The sequence below is a fragment of the Prionailurus bengalensis genome, chromosome C1 (genome assembly GCF_016509475.1).
Source record: "Prionailurus bengalensis isolate Pbe53 chromosome C1, Fcat_Pben_1.1_paternal_pri, whole genome shotgun sequence".
NCBI lineage: Eukaryota > Metazoa > Chordata > Mammalia > Carnivora > Felidae > Prionailurus > Prionailurus bengalensis.
Window position 1 is genome coordinate 25644930 of NC_057345.1, and position 19844 is coordinate 25664773.

Here is a 19844-nt window from a genome sequence, read left to right on the forward strand (position 1 = left end):
TGGATTTGTCTCTGAGTAATCAGAGAGAACCCATACACATCCACTATACCTAACCTTTCCCTTTTCTTTCTCGAGTAGATGTTTTTATTTTCTTCACCTTTGTTGTGGTATAACTGGCAAATAAAAATTGCAGATAATTGGGGCGCCTGGGTGGCGCAGTCGGTTAAGCGTCTGACTTCAGCCAGGTCACAATCTCGCGGTCCGTGAGTTCGAGCCCCGCGTCAGGCTCTGGGCTGATGGCTCAGAGCCTGGAGCCTGTTTCCGATTCTGTGTCTCCCTCTCTCTCTCTGCCCCTCCCCCGTTCATGCTCTGTCTCTCTCTGTCCCCCAAAAAATAAATAAACGTTAAAAAAATTAAAAAAAAAAGAAAAAAAAATTGCAGATAATTAAAATGTACCACTTAATATTTTCAGGGACCCATACCATTACATCTAATACGACAGCTCAGCAAGATGGCTGGCTTAAACATAACCACACTACGTGGGCAGCTTTGTACATACAGTTACAAACAATGTGGACACTCCTAGGGACACTACTGTATGTCTGCCTGCACACGTGCTCAAGTTTCTCTAGGGCATACGCCAAGAATGGAGATGCTGGTTGCTGGGAAGGCACATTTTCAGCTTTGTTAGATATTGCCAGATTGCTCTCCAAAGAGTAATACAAATTTAATCCCTCTGACATCGTATGACAGCTTTGATTGCTTTGTATCTTCGCCAACACTTGGTATTTTCAGGCATTCTAATTTTTTCCAATTTGATGGGTGTGAAACGCTATCTTATTTCAATTTGTATGTCTTTGATTATCCCTGAGGGTGAGGATCTTTTCATGTGTTTACCCATAATTCCACTTTCCTCTTATGTGAATTGCTTGTCCATATCCTTTGTTCATCCATGAGTGTGAAACCTCCTTGCATTTATTTCAATTGTATGTCCTTCCAAATAAAGTTTTATAATTTTCTCAGTAAAGATGATGCACATCTTTTAGACTTATTCCTAGGTGTTTTATAGTTTTTGCTTCCATTAGGAATGAGCTCTTTTTTTTTCTGATTATATTTTAGTTTATGTTTAGTTTAGTTTATGTTTTCAGCCACTTTGCTCAATTGTCTTATTGGTTCTGATGTGTTATCCATTGAGTCTTTCATATTTTCTAAATAGAAGAGAGATAATTTTATATATTCTTTTCTAATTTTTATAGTTTCTTTGTTCTTTCTCTGATCTGATTGTAGTGGTTTCGATCTGCAGCAAAATGTTGAATACTAGTGGTGATAACAGAGCTCATGTCTTGCTACTGGCTTCACTGGAAGTTTTGTCATTAAGAAAAATGTTTGCCATAGGTGTCGGTAGGAACTTTTTATCAGATTAATAAAGTTTTCTTCATAGTTTTGAGGTATTTTTTAAGAATCATGAATGAATACTGAATTTCATCATGTGATGTTTTGAGGTGACTGGCAGGATCACATACTTTTGCCTTCTAATCTGTTTAGGATATTAGGTTGAATCACATGAAGTTGCCAATATGTGACTGGTTTTGACCTACGAAGACAGCAATTTCATAGGGTTTGTCTAGTACATAATATCATGAGCTTTTCTAATATTGACACATCCTCACATTCCTGGAATCAATCCCACTTGGTCATTTTTGCTTTCAGACACAGCTAGATTCAATATGACATTGTATGTATGTAGGGTGTTTAGATCTATGATAAGTGACTAGTCCAATAGTTTGTTCTTCTATGGCCCTCACTCAGTTTGCTATCAATATTTCTACTTGGCTCATTTAAATAAAATGAATTAGGATATGGATGCTAATTTTTCTCTTTTCTGAGTCAGTCTGATTATTGCAGGATTAGTTATTCCTCGAACTTTTGTCAGTTTACCTGCAAAATAGTCTACGCCTGGGGCCTGTGAGACAGGATATGGGCAGGATCCAGTTTTATTCTTTTTAATGTTTTATTTATATTTGAGAGAGAGGGAGAGAGAGAGACAGACAGACAGACAGACAGTGCATGGGGGCAGGGAGGGACAGAGAGAGATGGAGATAGAATCCGAAGCAGGCTCCAGGCTCTGAACCGTCAGCACAGAGCCCAATGCGGGGTTCGAACCCATGAACTGTGAGATCATGACCTTAGCCGAAGTCGGACACTTAACTGATTGAGCCACCCAGGTGCCTGAGGATCCAGTTTTTTAAGTAATTATTGGTTTATTCAGGTTTTTATTTTTTCTTTTTTAAGTTTATTTATTTATTTTGAGAGTGTGGCAGCAGGGGAGGGGCAGATGGGGAGACGGAGAGAGAGAATCCCAAGCAACCTCCACACAAGTGCAGAGGCTGAGGTGGGGCTCGAACTCATGAAGAACTCACAAACCGTGAGATCATAACCTGAGCCAAAATCAAGAGTCAGAGGCTTAACCAGCTGAGACACCCAGGCACCCTTATTTTTTCTTGATATTAGTACTTTTTATCTGTCAATATTTCCCATTTTACCTGAGCTTTCAGATTTCTTAGCTTAGGGTTGTTCCTAAATATTTTCTGGTTGTTTCATAATCTCTACCTCATCTGTGACTGTTCCTTTTTCTGTTCCTAAAATTCTGTACCTGTGGCTTCTTTATTCTTTGATCAGTCCTGCAAGGTTTGTGTCTCTTATTAGTTATTTTTCAAGGAACCAGTTGGTTTTGCTGACAATTGCTCCTGTATTTTTAGCTGTATTTATTCTGTCATTTTTGACTTTAAGAAGTCTCTCTCTCCTACTTTCTTTGGACTTATTGTTATATTATCCAAGCTACCTAGATCCTTATTTATTTTTAACCTAGGTGATGTGTCAGAGACTAACAGAGGTATATTAAAATCTTCCACCCTGACTTTAACTTTATTTTTGTTTTTTCCCTTTCTAGCAGTTTTTATTTAATTTATTCGTGCTATGTTATTTGGCACATAAAGTTTTACTGTGGATTGATTGTACATTTTATTAACATAAAAGAATCCTCTTTTAAATTTCCTTATGAGACTTGAGAGAAATTCTTAAATTTATAACAAACTGATTTCATTTTTCTGTGCTTTACCATTTTTGTTCCTGGCCTCCATTCCATTTTTTAATTGGGTGATCCTGTTTTTCATCTCAATTTAATCTTTCCTCATCTTGGATTGCTCAGTTTTCATTATTGCCTATTTTTGTGTCATAAATATGATATTCTCTCAAATCCTGTTAAGAATACAAATTAGGAGCTTTTAAAGTTTTACTTCTTTGTTGCTTACAGAGGGGCAATTAGCTCACTCTCTTCAGACCGGTCCCCTTCTTCTGATCTCTGGAATATTTATACATATCCCATTAATTTTCTTGTTAGCACACCATCACAGAGGGAGAATAAAATAGGAGAATGGAAATGCCCAGTGGTGTCTAAAGGGGATCGGAGGAATTAGCGAGAAAAGGGCATAGCAGGAGTTCTCCTGCTCCTGGTGCTAAAGTATGCATGTGTGATTGTGGCAGCCTCTTTTCTGATGAGCCTGACCACTTTTGTTGGGCGCCAACCACGGCATTGCCCTACTTTATCTGACTTGCTGACAGAAGCCAAGTCAGGCCCAGTGCGTCCTGCTGAGAGGGAATCGTGGCTCTGTGTGGTCTCTCACACCTAGCACACTTCTGGAAGAGCTAGTGGTATTGAGATCTGGTCCAGGCCAACAGTACATGGCATGTCCTTGGCTCTAGGCTCTGCTGCTCTTAGATGTGATTTCCTTAAGGGTTTTGGCACTGAGTCCATGGGCAGGATTCACTTCAGGTACATGAATCATACTTTGATTAGGCCCTTTCTCAACGTGGGTTCTTTTTTGGATATTCCATTTGGCGAAAATTCTTTTAAGCTATATGTGAAATGTGCCCTTGCCTAATTTCCATGGGTGAGGGCACTTTCCCCTGCATTTGTATCCTTTTAGTCATTTCAGTGGGGACCTGTGCAGGATGGTTTCATATACATATATACACATGTGTTTCATTTGCCATCTTCAGCTGGAGGGTATCTTTCCATACCATTGCAATTTAGAGGCCCTTCCTATCTTACTGAGGTCAGAGCAAAATTCTGGTGGGGGCCAAAATAAAAGGAATCGGGTAATTAGGGGAGACAAGCTGAAGTATGTATAGGGGCATGGTTTAAGGGATTTTCGGTAATTAAAGGTAAGACACAGATCAGGGGTCACAAATGCAAGTCAAGAGTCACTCCATGGGTCAGGATTACAAGACTATATGGAAAGATTGGAAGGTTGATCAGATGTATGATATATTGTATCTTGGGCAATAAATAAGGTGTGGAGGAGGTGACAGGTCAGGAGTTCCTTGGTGTGCACCGGGATTTCTTTGCAGGGAAAGGCAAGGCCTCAGGGTGAGGAATTTGCCAGTGTTCCGGCAGATGGGTGAGTTCCAGCACAGCAAGAACAAGGTGTTCTTGGAGCTGACTGGTATGCTGGGCTCCTCCCGCACACGTTCCTGTCGAGGATGACCAGAGTCACAGGCTGGCACAGCAGTGCCGCTACGGCTGACACGGGTGAACGGCCATTCTGGAGACTATTTGGGAAACCAAACTGTGGGTTTCTTTTAGTTCTGAAACAGTTTTGTACCTGTTCATGTCCCAGGTTCTCCCTCAGGAGGACCAGGATCTGAGGAAAAGAGTTAGAGCAGGAAGGGATGACACGAAGCCATCCCATCTCCCTTGGTGCCTTGCCCTCCCTTCCCCAGGTTCCATTCTATAGGAGTTATGGGGGGCACAGGGTCCCATGAGTGGCCTTTGTGCCATGTCAGAGCCATAGCCCAGCCTTCTGAGGGGGACACTCAGGAGGCCTGGGCACAGCAGGAGGAAGGTCATCGGCAAGAAGGCGGAGCCCACTATTAGAAGGCTGGGTGGCAGGACCAGCTGGGCAGATGGCTCTAAGACAAAGTCTGAAGACTGGGAACATCCCCCAATAAAACAGGAATTCATCCTTCTCTCTCCACAACCCTGCAGGACTACCTGGGGTCCTGCATCCTATACAAGTCCTCCCTGACCTCTGACCTGGGTTTTATGGCCTGTGTCTCTCCCTTCTTACCCTGAGTGCCTCAAAAAGTCTCTCTTCTCTCATTTGAGCTGCTCACCTAGACACCACATGGACAGGGTAATTGGGTGTGCACACCTGTTGACCATGTCTTAGGTGCTTCTTTGAATTTAGACCACCCTGGTGAAGAGGCTCAGGTAGCCGCCACACTCCATGTGACCTCTGGCAGCCAAGGAGTCCTTCTGCTGATCCTATCAGACCACATGCACAGAACTGCTGCTATATTCCCTTTAAAACCTGAAAATTATGTCTCCAGAATTCTTTTCACTGCAGGGTTGGCAATGACCTTCATGCAAGAAGGGCTCTACATTTCACCAATTCCATCTGCAGCTCTGAAGAGAAGAAATCACCTTGGCCTTGCTGACCCCGGTTATATTCTCTGAAGATCTGGTGTTGATGATGAACAAATGGATGGAGAGAGGTGAGGTCTGGGGGATGCCTGAAGACATGGCCCTTGGAAATTATAAAGTCTTGTATATTGCTCACTTAAAAGGAGATGCACCGTTTTTCTGTCTGGGGAGCTCAGAGGTTGCAAAGTAGAGCTTAAGAAGCCAGTGACTGGGGTGGGGGCACCTGGGTGGCTTGGTCAGTTAAGCATCTGACTTCAGCTCAGGTCATGATCTCATAGTTTGTGGGTTCAAGCCCTGCGTTGGGCTCTGTGCTGATAGCTCGGAGCCTGGAGCCTGCTTCGGATTCTGTGTCTCCCTCTCTCTCTGCCCCTCCCTTGCTCATGCTGTCTCTCTCTGTCTCTCAAAAATAAATAAATGTTAAAAAAAATTAAAAAAAAAAAAGAAGCCAGTGACTGGGCCCTGATCCCCCTGGGCTGCTTCACATATTTTATTTCAGGCATACCCGGTCCCAACTGGTCACCTCATGGGTTCAAGGATAATCAGTTTAGAGTGAGAAACACCCTCCAAATGCATGTGCACACCCACACCCACACCCACTCACGTACCCCAGCAAACACATGCCCTAGAGAATGAGTCAAGAATATCATCTCTGCTTAAAAAGCACAGTACATTCATCATATCCAGAGAGAATCCTAAGGGATGGGGATCACTTAATGGTTGCTCTTTGGATTTTTCAGAGTAGTGACCTCTGATTGTTTCTAATGTCAAGACTTCTCTGGCTATGGGGAATAAAACTGTATTAGGATAAGCTAAAAAAGTTTCTTGGCATTGGATGAAAATGGACAACTCTGTGTGAGGTTTTCCTTATAATCCATTTTAATAAGGCATCTCTTTGACAAATTCTCCAGAGTCCATGCTTTGATTACACACATACTCACACACCATACATTACTGGAGATACACATTAATCACATACACACAAAGAAATACAAATTGTACGTGTGCTCAGTGTCATAACAATCCATAATCAAGCACCGTCACTTCTTTAAATCCACTTTGTTTAACCCTGCTGCCACATATGGGCCAGCACCATGGCATACTGAGCTGCTGAAACAGCCCTGCTAGTCTACAGAAACATATCCTCAAGACATACCCAGATGCACATGCACAAAATACACTGAGACAAGTCTGCACAAACACTGGTCCCTTGAACCAAGCAAACACATAGACTCAGATTCATACACACGTGGAAATGTATTTATGAAGGATCTACATCCACAAACACATATCTATACAAATGCACATGCACATACACACGCACAGATGCACAATCTATGAGCTCTTCACTATCCAGCATGATGGTCAGAGTCACGATGAAAAACCTGACCCAATGGCCACTCCAACTGAATTTATTATTATTATTATTATTATTATTTATTCTGCAGTCAACCCGTACTCCACCACCTATGTATTTGAGAACAGTCAAGTCCTAAGCAAACTCTAAAGTCACATTCTTAGACCTTCACGGACTGTTCTGTTTTGGGTTCTCACTTTCTCCCAGACAAGTGAGGACAATATCCTGGAACTCAGGAGGGAAGAAGAAAGCTTGGGTCATTCACACAGAGAGAAACAAGTAGGTGCTGAGCACATTTTTGTATACCGTAACTCACATCCTCTATGAAATCTATCAGTTTTACCTTGAGCACATCTCCTTCAGACAGTTCAAATGTCCTGGCTTTCAGCTGAATGCCCTTCCCCGGCTGGGTCTGGATGGAGTAGATGCATTCATGGTTGTTATTGTAGTTCACAGGAAAGTTGGGGGACAGCAATGTACCCTGAGTGCCCGTGACTGAATTCCCACACTCAGCTGGAAAGAGAATCACAATAATCACAGATTAACCCCCATCAGCCACATGTGGAAAACAACTTACAGCGCTGGAGAACCTCACAAAGATGGCACGTTGTTTGCCTGTCTATCTGCCCGAATGCCTGTTTCTCTGTCCATTTGTCTGCCGGCCTATAGGACTGCATATCAAAGTTTTTTTTAAAGTATCTGCCCATCTGTAGGCATTTTAAAGAAATTCTGCCCAATTTCTTTCTCTGTCTTATTCTGTGTGTCTGTTTCTCATCGGCAAGAATAGAGATTACCCCACCAGGCATCCTGTACTTTCTTAGTGGCATGAGGCAGCCCTTCTCCATACCTGTTCATACAGTATCACAGCAGCAGAATGATTGAGGAGGATGGCAGGGAGGATGGGGGTGGTCAAAGTGAGGAGAGACGGCAGGATAGAAACTCAGAGAGGTGAAAACTGAGTAAGTATTGCTAGCATCCTGAAACTTTACAAGGATTATTTCAATCATTAGTCACAACAACCAACCCCATAAGGTGGGCATAGTTATCATCCCTGTTTTAAAAATAAAGGATCTGGTACTTAACCATTTAGATCAATTCTCTCCATTCACCGAGAGGAGGGGGCTGAGAGCCCAACCCTCCTGGTCCTGGAATTTAAGGCTGCTGAGGCTTTGGAAAAGGTTTTAGCATAGACCCACTGAAACCCTGTTTCATTTGACAGCTAATGAATTCACACCTTCCTCTTGAAGTCTTTTCCTCCTCCTCCAGAATGAGTCATTCTTTCCCCATTACTCCCATATCTTTATTTATAGCAGTCACCACATTTTACTTCACCTATTTGTTAACATTTCCGTCTCCTCCACTGTCGATCCTCTGGGATGTGGTCACATTTCTCTATGCCCAACACCCACTCAGTGCCAGGGTAGGGCAGGCATGAGCAGATGAAAGGGGAGGTAGCTCGGTGGCAGGGCAGGGCTGCAGAACCCTGCAATTATCTCTCTCGGGTGTTTAATAGATCCTCTCCCTGTGCTTCCCTATATCAGAGTGCCTACCATATTGCACCCTGATTGCTTCTTACTTGCCGGCATCTTCCACCTAAACTGTGAGTTACTTGAGGGCTCGGGTCATGCTTAATGAATCTATGAACTTCCAAGGCTCAGCCCAGATTGTCTGTAAAATAAATATTTGCCAAATGAATGAATGAATGAATATGGAGGACACTGACCTCAGAAGATGTACCATCCTAAAAATAATTAGGTTCCAGAAGGATGTAAATACAAGTCCAGATGGCAGGCACATTATTTGTCTGGACATATGGAGAATTTGGAGCATGTCTTGAATCTCTGGGGTTGACAGTAGCAAGTCTGCTTTCTCCAAACTATCCCTCAGTATCCCTATTCTAGGCACAGTATTTGCTGGAAGGGCTCTGAGGTCAATCAATGGGCCACCGACCAACGCACCACCTAGTTAACCCTAATTGTCCTAAGCCTGAAGTGTACTGGGCCAAGGCAGTGTAGATGGAACTTGTGATACAGAGTTGAGCCTCTTGTGGTCTTGGTTTATATTCTTGTGTCCCTCAGGCTGCTCCTTAGACCTTTGAAGACCATGTCTGTGTTCTACAACAGGCCCTTAGTTTTTCAATGGACCCTACTCCCTGGGCTCTGTCCAGTTCAGGACAGCTTCAGTTTCCTAGTTTACATAAGCCATTACTATGAATTAAATGTTCACGATCCTGTGCCAAATCCGTATGTTGAAGCCTTAATCTATAATGTGATGGTATTTGGAGGTGCGGCCCTTGGCATGTGATTGGGATTAGTGACCGTATAAGCTGAAGAACTGACCAGAGCCCTGTCTCTGCCTTGTAAGGATACAGCAAAAAGGTTGCCTCCCGCAAGCTAGGAGAGGACCTTCACTAGACATTGAATCTCCTGGCACCTTCCATCTTGGGTGGCTTCGGCTCCAGAACCATGAGAAATAAATATTTAGTGTTTAAGCCACCCATGGCATTTTCCTTATAGCAGCCTGAACTGACCAAGACAGCCACCATTTGTCTTAGAGCCTGTTTGCAAAGTGTCCAAATATGTACAATGAATGTGCTGAGCTGGGGCAAAAAACTAAAGCAATAGCAGTGGACAGGCACCCCGTGTACATTTTCTGGGTGCCCTGGGATGAGGGCAGGGATTTGGGGAGAGGGTGCTGAAGGCTTTTAGCCATGTTATTATTACTCAGTCATATCACATGGGCAGCACTCTTAAGCAGCTCTCCATTGTTTCTGGGGTGAAGCATTATTCCCCTCCATCTAGGGAGAGGCCTGTGGAGCAGTGAGATGAGCATGAACAGCCAAGTTATATCAACACTCTGAACCTCGCTCTCTTCATCTGCCTTCATCTGGGCAATAATAGCATCTGTATAAGACTATAGAGAATAAATACATGAGATCTTATGATAAAATAAGTGACCATATGAGGATTGGTCAGCATATAGTAGGCCCTCAACAAGTGTTATTCCTCCTCTCTTTCCCCATCCATCCCAGGTGAATCTACGTGGCTTACCTGATTCCATCTGGAGCCTTAACTGCCTGTGCTCTGGGACTGGCAGACAGCCCAAGAAGCTTCTTGGGAAGTGTGCGTTAGCTGCCCAGTGTTCACGGCACCCTCGCTATTCCTGATGCCTCTTGCCCTCTGCCTAGTTCCTAAATTTGGCTTCCCTTAAGCATGGGCTTTGGCATGTTATGGGACACCTTTCTTGGTCTTGGCTTCGAGCACAACTGCTCTGTGCTCATCTCTGCCTCAGCATGCCCCTCTCCTCTTGCCACCACCCAACACCTTTATGAGGAGGGACACAGAGCTGGTAGCTTCAGATGGGGCCAGTCCTTGGCTGACCACCAGAGCCTGACTCCCTGCCAGGGCTTTTGTCTTGGGCACCGGGGAGGGTACAGGAAGGTAAAGGGACAAGACATTTGCTTCTGGGAGAATTTCCAAAGTAACAGGGGAGGTGAGCAGATGCACTGAAAAGCCAAACACAAGTATAAATGGAAACAAACTGTGCCGGAGAAACAAACAGTCATATGCACAGGAAAGTCCTGCCACTGACTGTGGCATCTGTGACTTCTGTCGTCCCCATCAGGAGAGGTCTCATTAAGGGCAGGGGCTGTGTCTTATCCATCAGTCTGGGGCTCTGGAGGCAGAGGGTTTGCTCTTCTCCATCACACCAGGGCTCCCAAGGACAGAGACATGTCTCCTGCTGCAGATTGGGTCCCCTGGAGTCAGGGCTGTCTCTTCCACATCAAGTCCAAGGGTCCCTGAGGTCAGGGGCTGTGTCACCCTATCACACCATGAATTAGAGCCCAGAGCTGTTCATCTCCTTCACAGCTGGGAATGTCTCCTGGTAACACTGTGTGGGTTAAGTTATCCAATTTACACCCACAGTGCATGTAGCAACTGGGAGCATCCCCAGGGTGGGCTTTCCCATGATACCTCCAGCCTGAGGCTCTGTTGCAGGGCTGGTGGTAATTAGAGGTGATTATAATTGCCGTGCATTATTAATAACACACGAAACAGAAGACAAATGTAATAATGAAAATATTGTGAGGTGTCATGAACAAACAGTAATTGGAATAATAAGTTAAAGAATGAGTTTATGTAATGAGATCAATGAGGCAAGAGCTTAAGGAGTGTGTGCATCTGTGGTCCTGAATAATCCCATTCAAGAAAGATTTCCCCCAGAATTACTTAGCTGAGGATGTTTTCCTGGAGAAGGAATGAGTTTCTGGTAGCTGGAGAAAAATTGAATGTACATGGGGGAATGTGTAGGTCTGAATGTGTGTGCTTCAATGTGTGCCCGGGTCAGGGTGCATGGATGCTGTTGGTCAGGTGCGGGGGGGGGGGGGGTAGTTACAGGAGAAAGGATAAGCTCTGGGATTATTTAATGGATCCAAATGGAATTTTGCATCCATGTGTCTTCAGGTTTGCTCTCTGAGATTGTGAGAGGTTCTTGGTTATTGATAGATAACAATAAAAAGGTTATTGGCAGAATGATGATAATTATACAGCACCCCATTGGGTTTATGTAAATTATGTCATCTAAACTGGAATAAAGCCTCTGAGTTGAACATTGTTATCTCTGTTTTAGAAACGAGGAAGCTGAGGCCGAGGGGGTTTGGTGGCCTGCCTAAGATCTAACAGCTGGGAAGTGGCTGAGCAGAGACCCGACCTTGAACCTGTGTGACCATACAGGGCCAGCCAGGCCCATCTTGCCAGCCTGTTTACAATTGTCCTCCGCAGAGCCCCAGGCTCCACGGGGATGTCTCAGGCAAGGCTGACCTCAGGGCTCCTGTTTCAGTCAGTCACTGCTGCTTCCAGCTACGGGGTATATTGGGGTTTCATGCGAGATTTCATGGGACGCATGGGTTCTATGCTAACAGCTAGCATGGTAAGCACTCCACTATCTAGCCTGTGTTCCATCCAGCCCTGTGTGGCAAGTGCTGAGCAAGCAGAGCCATCAACTTTATAAACGAGGGCCAGCCAGCAATTGTCCCTGCTCCCTGGGCTATCACCCTACTTCTCCCCACCCCTGAAGCCTGGAGCTCTGAACAGCCTCCAGAGACTGGCAAGGAGGTCAGGCCTCCCACCCAATGCCCCACTGCAGGCAAGAGTGTGTGCTCAGGCAGTCCTCAAACCCAGGCCTATTGGCCTTTTGGCCCATATGTGTTTCGCTACCTCATACCAATCGACTAAAGTTTGGCCCACCCCATTAGTGAAGCAAAATGAAAGCACGTGACCACCTACCAACACACCTTGGCAGAGGCGAACTCCACAGGCGCCGTCTGCCCCCCAGGCACGTGATGCGGGCTGTGCCCTCCAGACGGTACCCGGGGAAGCAGGAGAAGGTCAAGGTGTCGCCTACGCCAAACTGTAAGCCCTTCCGGATGCTGTAGGCTGGGACCTCAGGCTCTTCGCAGGGCTCCAAGTCATATTCTGGAAAAGCAGCAGGAGAGCTGGGGTCAGACACAGAATATGGAAACATATAGACACAAACACTGGGGAGTAAGGAGCCAGAGATAAAGACAGAGGTACAGAATATATGCACACTGACCCACAAAAGGTAAAGAGAAAAGAAGAGAGACCCCAAGATGAACAGGGGTGAGAGAGACATACAGTGAGGTGAGGAACACAGTGCTTTGGGCTGTGGGGATGCCTTATACTGCAAGCAGAGAGAGGACACAGTGTTTCTGGAAACATGCTTCCTGGGAGTATTTATGAGGTTCCTCATGACTTGACCCTTCCCTCCTCTGTCCCTTCATCTCCATATTAACCCCAGGCCTCAGGGCTTGAAGACTTTCCAGCCTCTCTCTCCCTAGGCACTGACCCAGATAAATTCAATCTGCTTGGTCCTAGGGGTCAGAATGTATGACCCAGCCGAAGGCAACTTACACCCGGAGAAAGAATCCAAATGCTTCACTCAAAGCTATGTCGGTAACGCTGACACTTGAGGCAGATGGCAAGCATGATGGGGTGGCATTTATCAGCCAGGGATCTGCACAATACTTCTAGTGGTGGCACAGAAGTGACAATTTCAATTGTCCCCCAAGGGTATCTCCCTCTGGGACACAGTCCCTGGGGCTCTATTTGGTAAAGAGAAGGAGGGTCTCTTATATGGGAGGAGACACAGTGACTGGATATGTCCCACTGGCCAGACTGGCCCAGGCACATGGCAGGTGGCTTCTGCTGGAGGGACAGCATGGGATTAAGCTGGCCATGTCCCAGTTCCTAGAGGCCATATATCTCTTTCCTGTCCTGGGGAAATCCATGTGATGAGAAGGGGGTTCTGGGAGGCAATGGCACAAGAGTGGTGGGAGTAATTGGGACAAGAAGAATGAAGGGTCCTCTTTTCTCCCTGAATACTAAATTAAAGAGCTTTCTTTTCAGGGTTCCTAAACACAGAGATAAATATCTATTGCTACTAAATTAGCATTGGTGAAGAAGTCCCCAAACGATACTCAAATACTCCAATATGTTAATTTCAAATCCCCTTCTTACTTTTTTTTTTAATTGCTGGGATTGTGAAACAATGGAAGTGAAATCAGGAGACGAATCAGGAGTTACTAGGGTAGGAAGGGACCTCTTAGTCCAACCAGTTGGGTAGGTGATTTTCAGAGTGAATCTTAAACACCTTCAGGGAAGGAGAGTCCCCTAAAAACCCGCTTCCCAGCCCATTACAGGGAGGTCTGTCCTTGTGTCTAACCCAGCTATCCTTTGCTGCAGCAGTGAGGTCATTCTCCCAGAGATTGGAAAGTGGATCGATATCCATGGGCTGGGAAGACCAGAGGCTGGCAGCAGAGGGAGAGGCAGAATGTTCTGCCATCATTTCCCCCAGGGGACCTGACATGCTTTACCTGCAAAGGTGATGTTGAATCCTTCATAGGACATGGAGAAATCAGAGATGAAGCGGACCTGGGCAGTGAAGTTGCCATAGAGTCCAGCGCTGATGGGGGCTGGCAACCTTGAGCCGGTCAGCTGCCTCAGGGGCTGGGAGAAGCTGCCATTCTCAGTGATGAGGAGGTAGTCATGGCCACTCTCCAGGTGGAAGGTGTGGAATGTGAAGAACACACCTGCCAAGAGACCGGAAGGGTCCGGGTGACAAAGTGAGATGGCTGAAGCAGCCCAGATGCAAGACAGGATCTGCACAAACATTTGTGAACCTGTATCAGTGAGTAGGACTGCGAGCATGTACTGATCGATACATACGGGTGAACAGGAATGATTGCACCCAAATGAACCAGAACATGCCGCTGTCCATAAGTCAGGGAGAAGGACAACTGCTTTATGGCCATCAAATTTGAAAGGGAGACTTATGGCTAGATCCATGAGAATGCCTCATAGCCTTTTTTCATTCACTGATTCACTCACTAATTTTCAACAAGTATTTGTATATTTGATGGGTGCTTCCTATGGGCTGGGATCCAGGGTCAAGTAGGTGCAAGGGGATATGATATACAAGACATTAAACAAGTAGCTAGGGGTTAAGCTACTTGTAGCTACTTCTAAACTACTAAGCTACTAAGTAGCTCAGTTGGTTAAGTGTCTGACTTTGGCTCAGGTCATGATCTCACAGTTCATGAGTTCGAGCCGTGTGTCAGGATCTGTGCTGACAACTCAGAGCCTGGAGCCTGCTTCGGATTCTGTGTTTCCCTCTCTCTGCCCCTCCCCTTCTTGTGCTCTGTCTCTCTATCAAAAATAAATAAACATTAAAAAAAATAAGCTACAGTTCAGAGTGACATGCTATATTGAACATAGTTCAGAATGTGCTAGGGGCAGACTGGAAAGCACTAAAGAAAAACAATAATATTCACTAACGTTTCAGCACTAAGTATCTGTGTGTCACCAAGCCGTGTGTTTTAGTTGCCCTGTAGCTGGTCCCTATCAATTGGAAGAGAAGATATGAAACCCAGTTAATCCCACCAATGACATAAGTATGATTATTTTTGTCTCCATTTGACACCCAAGGAAACTGAAGCACAAAGAGATAAAGTCACTTGTCCAGGGTCAGCCAGCTGGCAGGTGGCAGAGCTGGGATCTGAAGTGCAGTTTGGCTGTAGGGGTTGACCGAGAAGGTTTTAGCTTCTCAAGCTATAGAGAGAGAGCAGGCAGTAACAGTGGCCAGCTGGTGAGGCAGGTCAGGTGGTGAGAAAGATGGGGTGGCAGGATCTTAACACCCAAAGCAACTCTTGAACTCATCCAGATGGCAGTTGTGTGTGGGTGGGCATGTGTGTACATGTATGCCCACCCACACGTCAGCATGCCTATGGGAATACATGCCTTGGATGTGCTAAGGGCAGGTGCTTGGGTAGACTAGGGGGGCTGGGTCCACCTGCTATTAAAAGTACATGGACCAGTAGCATGGGCATCGCCCAAAAGCTTGTTAGAAATGCAGAATCTCAGTCTCTACCACAGACCTTCCAAATCAGAATGTGCATGCTAACAAGATGCCCAAGAGATTTGTAGGCACATAAAAGTTTGAGGAATACTTCTCTAGATAATTACTGACAGGCTTTTGATAAATGATGGTTGGATCCAAGCTCTTCATTCTAAAACAGTTTAGATGTTTTCATATTTTTGCTTCTCTGTTGACAGGAGCTGGTGACCCCAGAGTATTTGGGATTCTATGGGGGTGGGTGGGCAGGGGAAACAGAGCCCCACAGAGGTGGTAGAGCCAGGCATGCAGCTTGTAATGCCCTGTGCCCAGACAACTGAGATGCATCTATTTATTTCCTCAAAGAAGCAGATCCTAAGCACATACTAAGTGCCAGGCCTGAGCTAAGCCCTGAGAAAAATCTCCCAGTTTAGTGGAGGAGACAGACACATCAATAGTGAGAGTCCAGAATGGGGGCATAGAAGAAGAGTGGCAATTACTCCTGGAGGGTTGGGAAGACTTCTTTGGCATGAGGGATGTGAGCGTTTTGGAGACACACAGGTATGTGTGCCCACGTGTATCCTATACTCTCAATACATTAACATGTGTGCACATGAGAAACCATTCTCAGTCTACAGAGTTTGGGAAAAGGCTTGGTGGAATATATGTCCTTTCCTCTGGGCTAGAGCACGGGTTGGGCGGAGAGTGGGTCAGACACAGTAGAAGGAGTCAAGAGTTGATTAAGCCCTAAGCCCCACACTCTGTTCTTTAGCGTGCACACACAGCCCCTCCATAGGAATAAACATTTGGCTGGCATTCTAAGGATGAGTAAACAACTGAGACTCTTCCAGCTGTGCTGATTGCTTGGGGCTCTTTTGGCCATTGTGAGGAAATGAAGACATTGTCACAGGGACAGAGAGGCCCCATGTTGGGGCTTGAATCCAGATTTGGTGTGATGGATGCACACACAAACCAATACTTGACCGGAGTCACCATGCAGGAGCCTATGACAGACGTGGATACCATGCCGAAGCACACATTCAGAGCTGTGGAAAAGGCATGGGCTCTGGGGGGGTGGGGGTGGTGACAGACCTAGATCTACAGCCCGTCCACCAGCTAGAGGGTCTGGGCCAGTTGTTCAGTACGTCCTGAGTTCTAGTCTCCTCCACTCTAACATGCAGGTGATAGCATCTCCTCATAGATGACATTTAATTCTCGGAGCGAGGCATGACTGGGCTAGCAGATGCAAAGCCCACAGCATGGTGCCTGGCACATAGTAGGTGCTCTCTTTGCTCAACTCATCTCTCAGGCAGCTTTAATGGTTAAAAAAATGTCAGTTCCAGGGTCTCAGCAAGGGCACGTTCTTTGGACTCCTGAATTGGCCGTTCCCTTTGGCTGGGAAATCGAATAATTCTGAATTTCGCACAGGTTAGAGTTTCCCCAGCTGTTCCTCTGTCTGCTGAAGATCAATCAGAGTCAGTGACCTAATGGATCTGTTAACCTGAGACACTCTTACAGGCACTGCCCTCTGGAGAAGGGTCTTGGTTCAGTTTAATTCAATTCATATAAATATTTCTTGAGTTCCTGATGTGCCAGGCATAGAGCCAGAACCTGGGGAAGCTGCAGGAAACAAGGAAGGCAGACATGTCTCTCAAAGATCTGAGAGTCTTCAGGGGGAGACAGAAAATGGAGCTGCAAGTTGTGTACTGTGTGGCAAAGTATGAGAGCTGGGAAGTATAGCATCATGTGGGAACCCATGGAGGGGAACCCAACTCACACTCAGGGTTGGAGAAAGGGGGTCAGGAAGGCTCATGAAAGGAAGTGAGTTCAGAAGATGAAGAGCTGGCCACACAAGAGGGTTGGTGGAGACGGTGCAGGGGGAGAAAGTGTTCCAGAGAGAAGAAAATCATTTCAATGCACAAAGCTCTAGAGGACAATGAAAGCCTGGGAAGCTTCAGGAACTGAAAGAGTTTCAGTGTAGCTAGAATGTAGCGTCTACAGGGCTCTGAAGGAGGCTGAGAGAGGTGAGCAAGGGCTATAGGATCATGCCAGCTATTTTACAATTTAGAGCTCCATGCTAAGGGTTTGGTGAAGCCTTTAAATGCTTCTAAGGAAGAAGTGACCTTGCCATACATCAGTGACCCCTTGTTGATTCTCTGCCTGGAACGCCTTTCATCCTGGCTGATTTTTGCTCATCCTTGAAGACTGGCCTAAGTCTCAACCCCAGGACACCTATCTAACCAAGCTCTAGGCTGGCCTCTGGATGTTTCCCACCCCTATCTGCTCTTGGCCGTGGTACATTAGACTGTCTGTCTCTACCACTAGACTATAACCTTCATGAAGGCAGCAAAGCCAGAGTGGCTTGTTCTTCTGGGTTTTCCTAGCACCCAGTGTAAGTTCAAGTATAAAATAAGCATTTAGTAAATATTTGTTTAATTGCATTGACTTCTAGGCAAAGACACACATAGAAAGCCAAGGGGAAACACACAGCCCTATAAATTACAGGGGGTTGTTCCTCTAGGGATCACGAGGGGCTGCCTTTCTTTCCCTCTTGATACCATGGAGGAGCTCCTGGCTCCTGCAGTGGCCAATGCTGGCCCGGACCTGGTGGAAACAGCTCTGCAGGATGAACAAGGACTCTGTTCCTCTCCTCAGGGACAATACTGTGGGGAGAAGGGGACAACGGGCCCTCTGACTGCCCTGACTGCCTGGAGGTTCCTGTCTTCCCAAGAAGCCCCATGTCATCCTAACCCCAGCTAGGTCAGGCCTATTAAAGGCAAGAGTGAAAGAAAGCACTTAAGTACACATGGTGGAACTTTACTTTTCTTTCAAATTTTCTTTCTTTATACAAATAGTATAGTTTACATGTAATACATGTTTATCGCTCAAAACTAGAAAAAATGAGAAGATAAAAATAAGAGAGTAATAGCACTAACATCTTGGGATAGATCTTTTCAGACACTTTTCTATGCATATATCCTTGTACATTTTTTATAAACTGAATATATTCTTTTGGGAAACATCTCTTTTGACTTAACAACATATTGCAACTACCTCTGTGGGTCTTTAAATATTCTTTCACATTATGCCTTTTAGAGGCTGCACATATAATGCATAATTATACACAGGTACCCTATGTTTATTTAACATTTCCTTATTGATGGACATTTGAGTAGCTAACTAATCTTCCAAGTAACAAAGTGTTTTAGGAGGTGTCCTTGTAGCTGAATCTTGATGTACTGTTGTACTTATTTTTTTCCATATAAATTCCAAAAGAGGAATTTGCTGGGTCCAAAGGCATGTATATTTTGAAGGCTTTCGATTCACATCACGGAACCATTATCCAGAAAGTGTCAACCATTTCACACAATGTCAGCATTGAAGAAGAGCAGTTGTGTCTCTACAATGTCTCCTACACTGTTATGATTTTCTCTGCTGACTTGAAAAAAGACATGGTGTTTAATTACTCGTTCAGTTTTCTTTTCTTTAATTATGAGTGGGGTCAATGTCCTTTTCATTTGTCTTTCTTCTATCATGAAGCACTTATCGCTTTGCTTATTTTACAGGTGTAGGGACCAGGTATATTCTCCTTAAAGATTTTTAGGAGCTCTTTGATGCATCAGGTTGGTAATCTTTATTTGATTATACACGTTGAAACTAATTTTGTCCACTTACTATCTGAATTTTTTATGGCTTATTTTTACATAAATCCATTTAAAGTTTTATTTAGTCAAATATTATATAGTCTTTGCACTTATGGCTTCTGCTTTCAGTGTTACTCTTTATAGTACGTCTCCACCTGAGGTTAGACTAGAAAGTACTGGAATTCATGTGGTTAAATGTATGAGGTCTGTTTGCTTCTTTTCTTTTTTTCCCCAAGTGTTTAAGCCTACTGTTTTAAAACCATTTATTAAATAATCCATCCTCTCTTCAATGGATTGGAAATGACACTTTAATTATATACTACAAACTGTCTCTTTCTCACACACACACACAGGACTGTGCGTGTGTGTGCGTGCACAAACTCTCTCACACACACACTCACACACATACACAAAGGAATCTACTTCTGGACCTTTACACTCCCCCATTGATATGTGTGTCCACGCCAATACTCATACCACATCATTAAAATTATGTTAGCCGATAACAACACTTTAATATCTGGAAGAGTTACTCTTCTTTTAAAAAATTTTCTTGACTTTTCTACATGTTAACTCTTCCAGACAGAGGTTCTTATTCAACAGCATGCATCAGAATTACTAGTGAAGTGTTCTAAAATCAAAGATGCTTATTTTCCACCTCCAATGTAGAGAATCAGAATCTCCAGGGTGCAGTCTAAGCATTAATATATTTGCTGAAGTGCAGAGGGGTTAAGAACCATGACTCTGGATGAACTTCAGAATAAGCTCTGAGGGTTGAAGCCATGTCTGCCTGGTTACTGCTTATTCCCAGCCCCAGTGTCTGCAACATGGGTGGCATTCCATCAATATTTGTTGAATCAAAGACTATATTATTTACTGTTTATTTTTAACATGAACCCCTAAGTTGAACATGGGTTTCCAAAGATCATTCATGGTAGGGAAGTTGAGGTAACACTCCAGCCTGGTGAGGAATATGAAAACATGGCATCTGAGGAAGAGTTGAGCTATGTAA

At 44.8% G+C, this 19844-nt stretch overlaps 1 protein-coding gene across 1 annotated transcript in view; it reads right to left on the reverse strand.

Annotated features, from left to right (window-relative positions):
* Positions 1–19844, reverse strand: part of CSMD2 (CUB and Sushi multiple domains 2) — a 543771-nt gene that overhangs the window by 192132 nt on the left and 331795 nt on the right. The window contains 3 exon segments of the mRNA XM_043573327.1: positions 7123–7292; positions 12065–12253; positions 13672–13887. Of these exon segments, the coding sequence (XP_043429262.1) occupies positions 7123–7292; positions 12065–12253; positions 13672–13887 (575 nt within the window).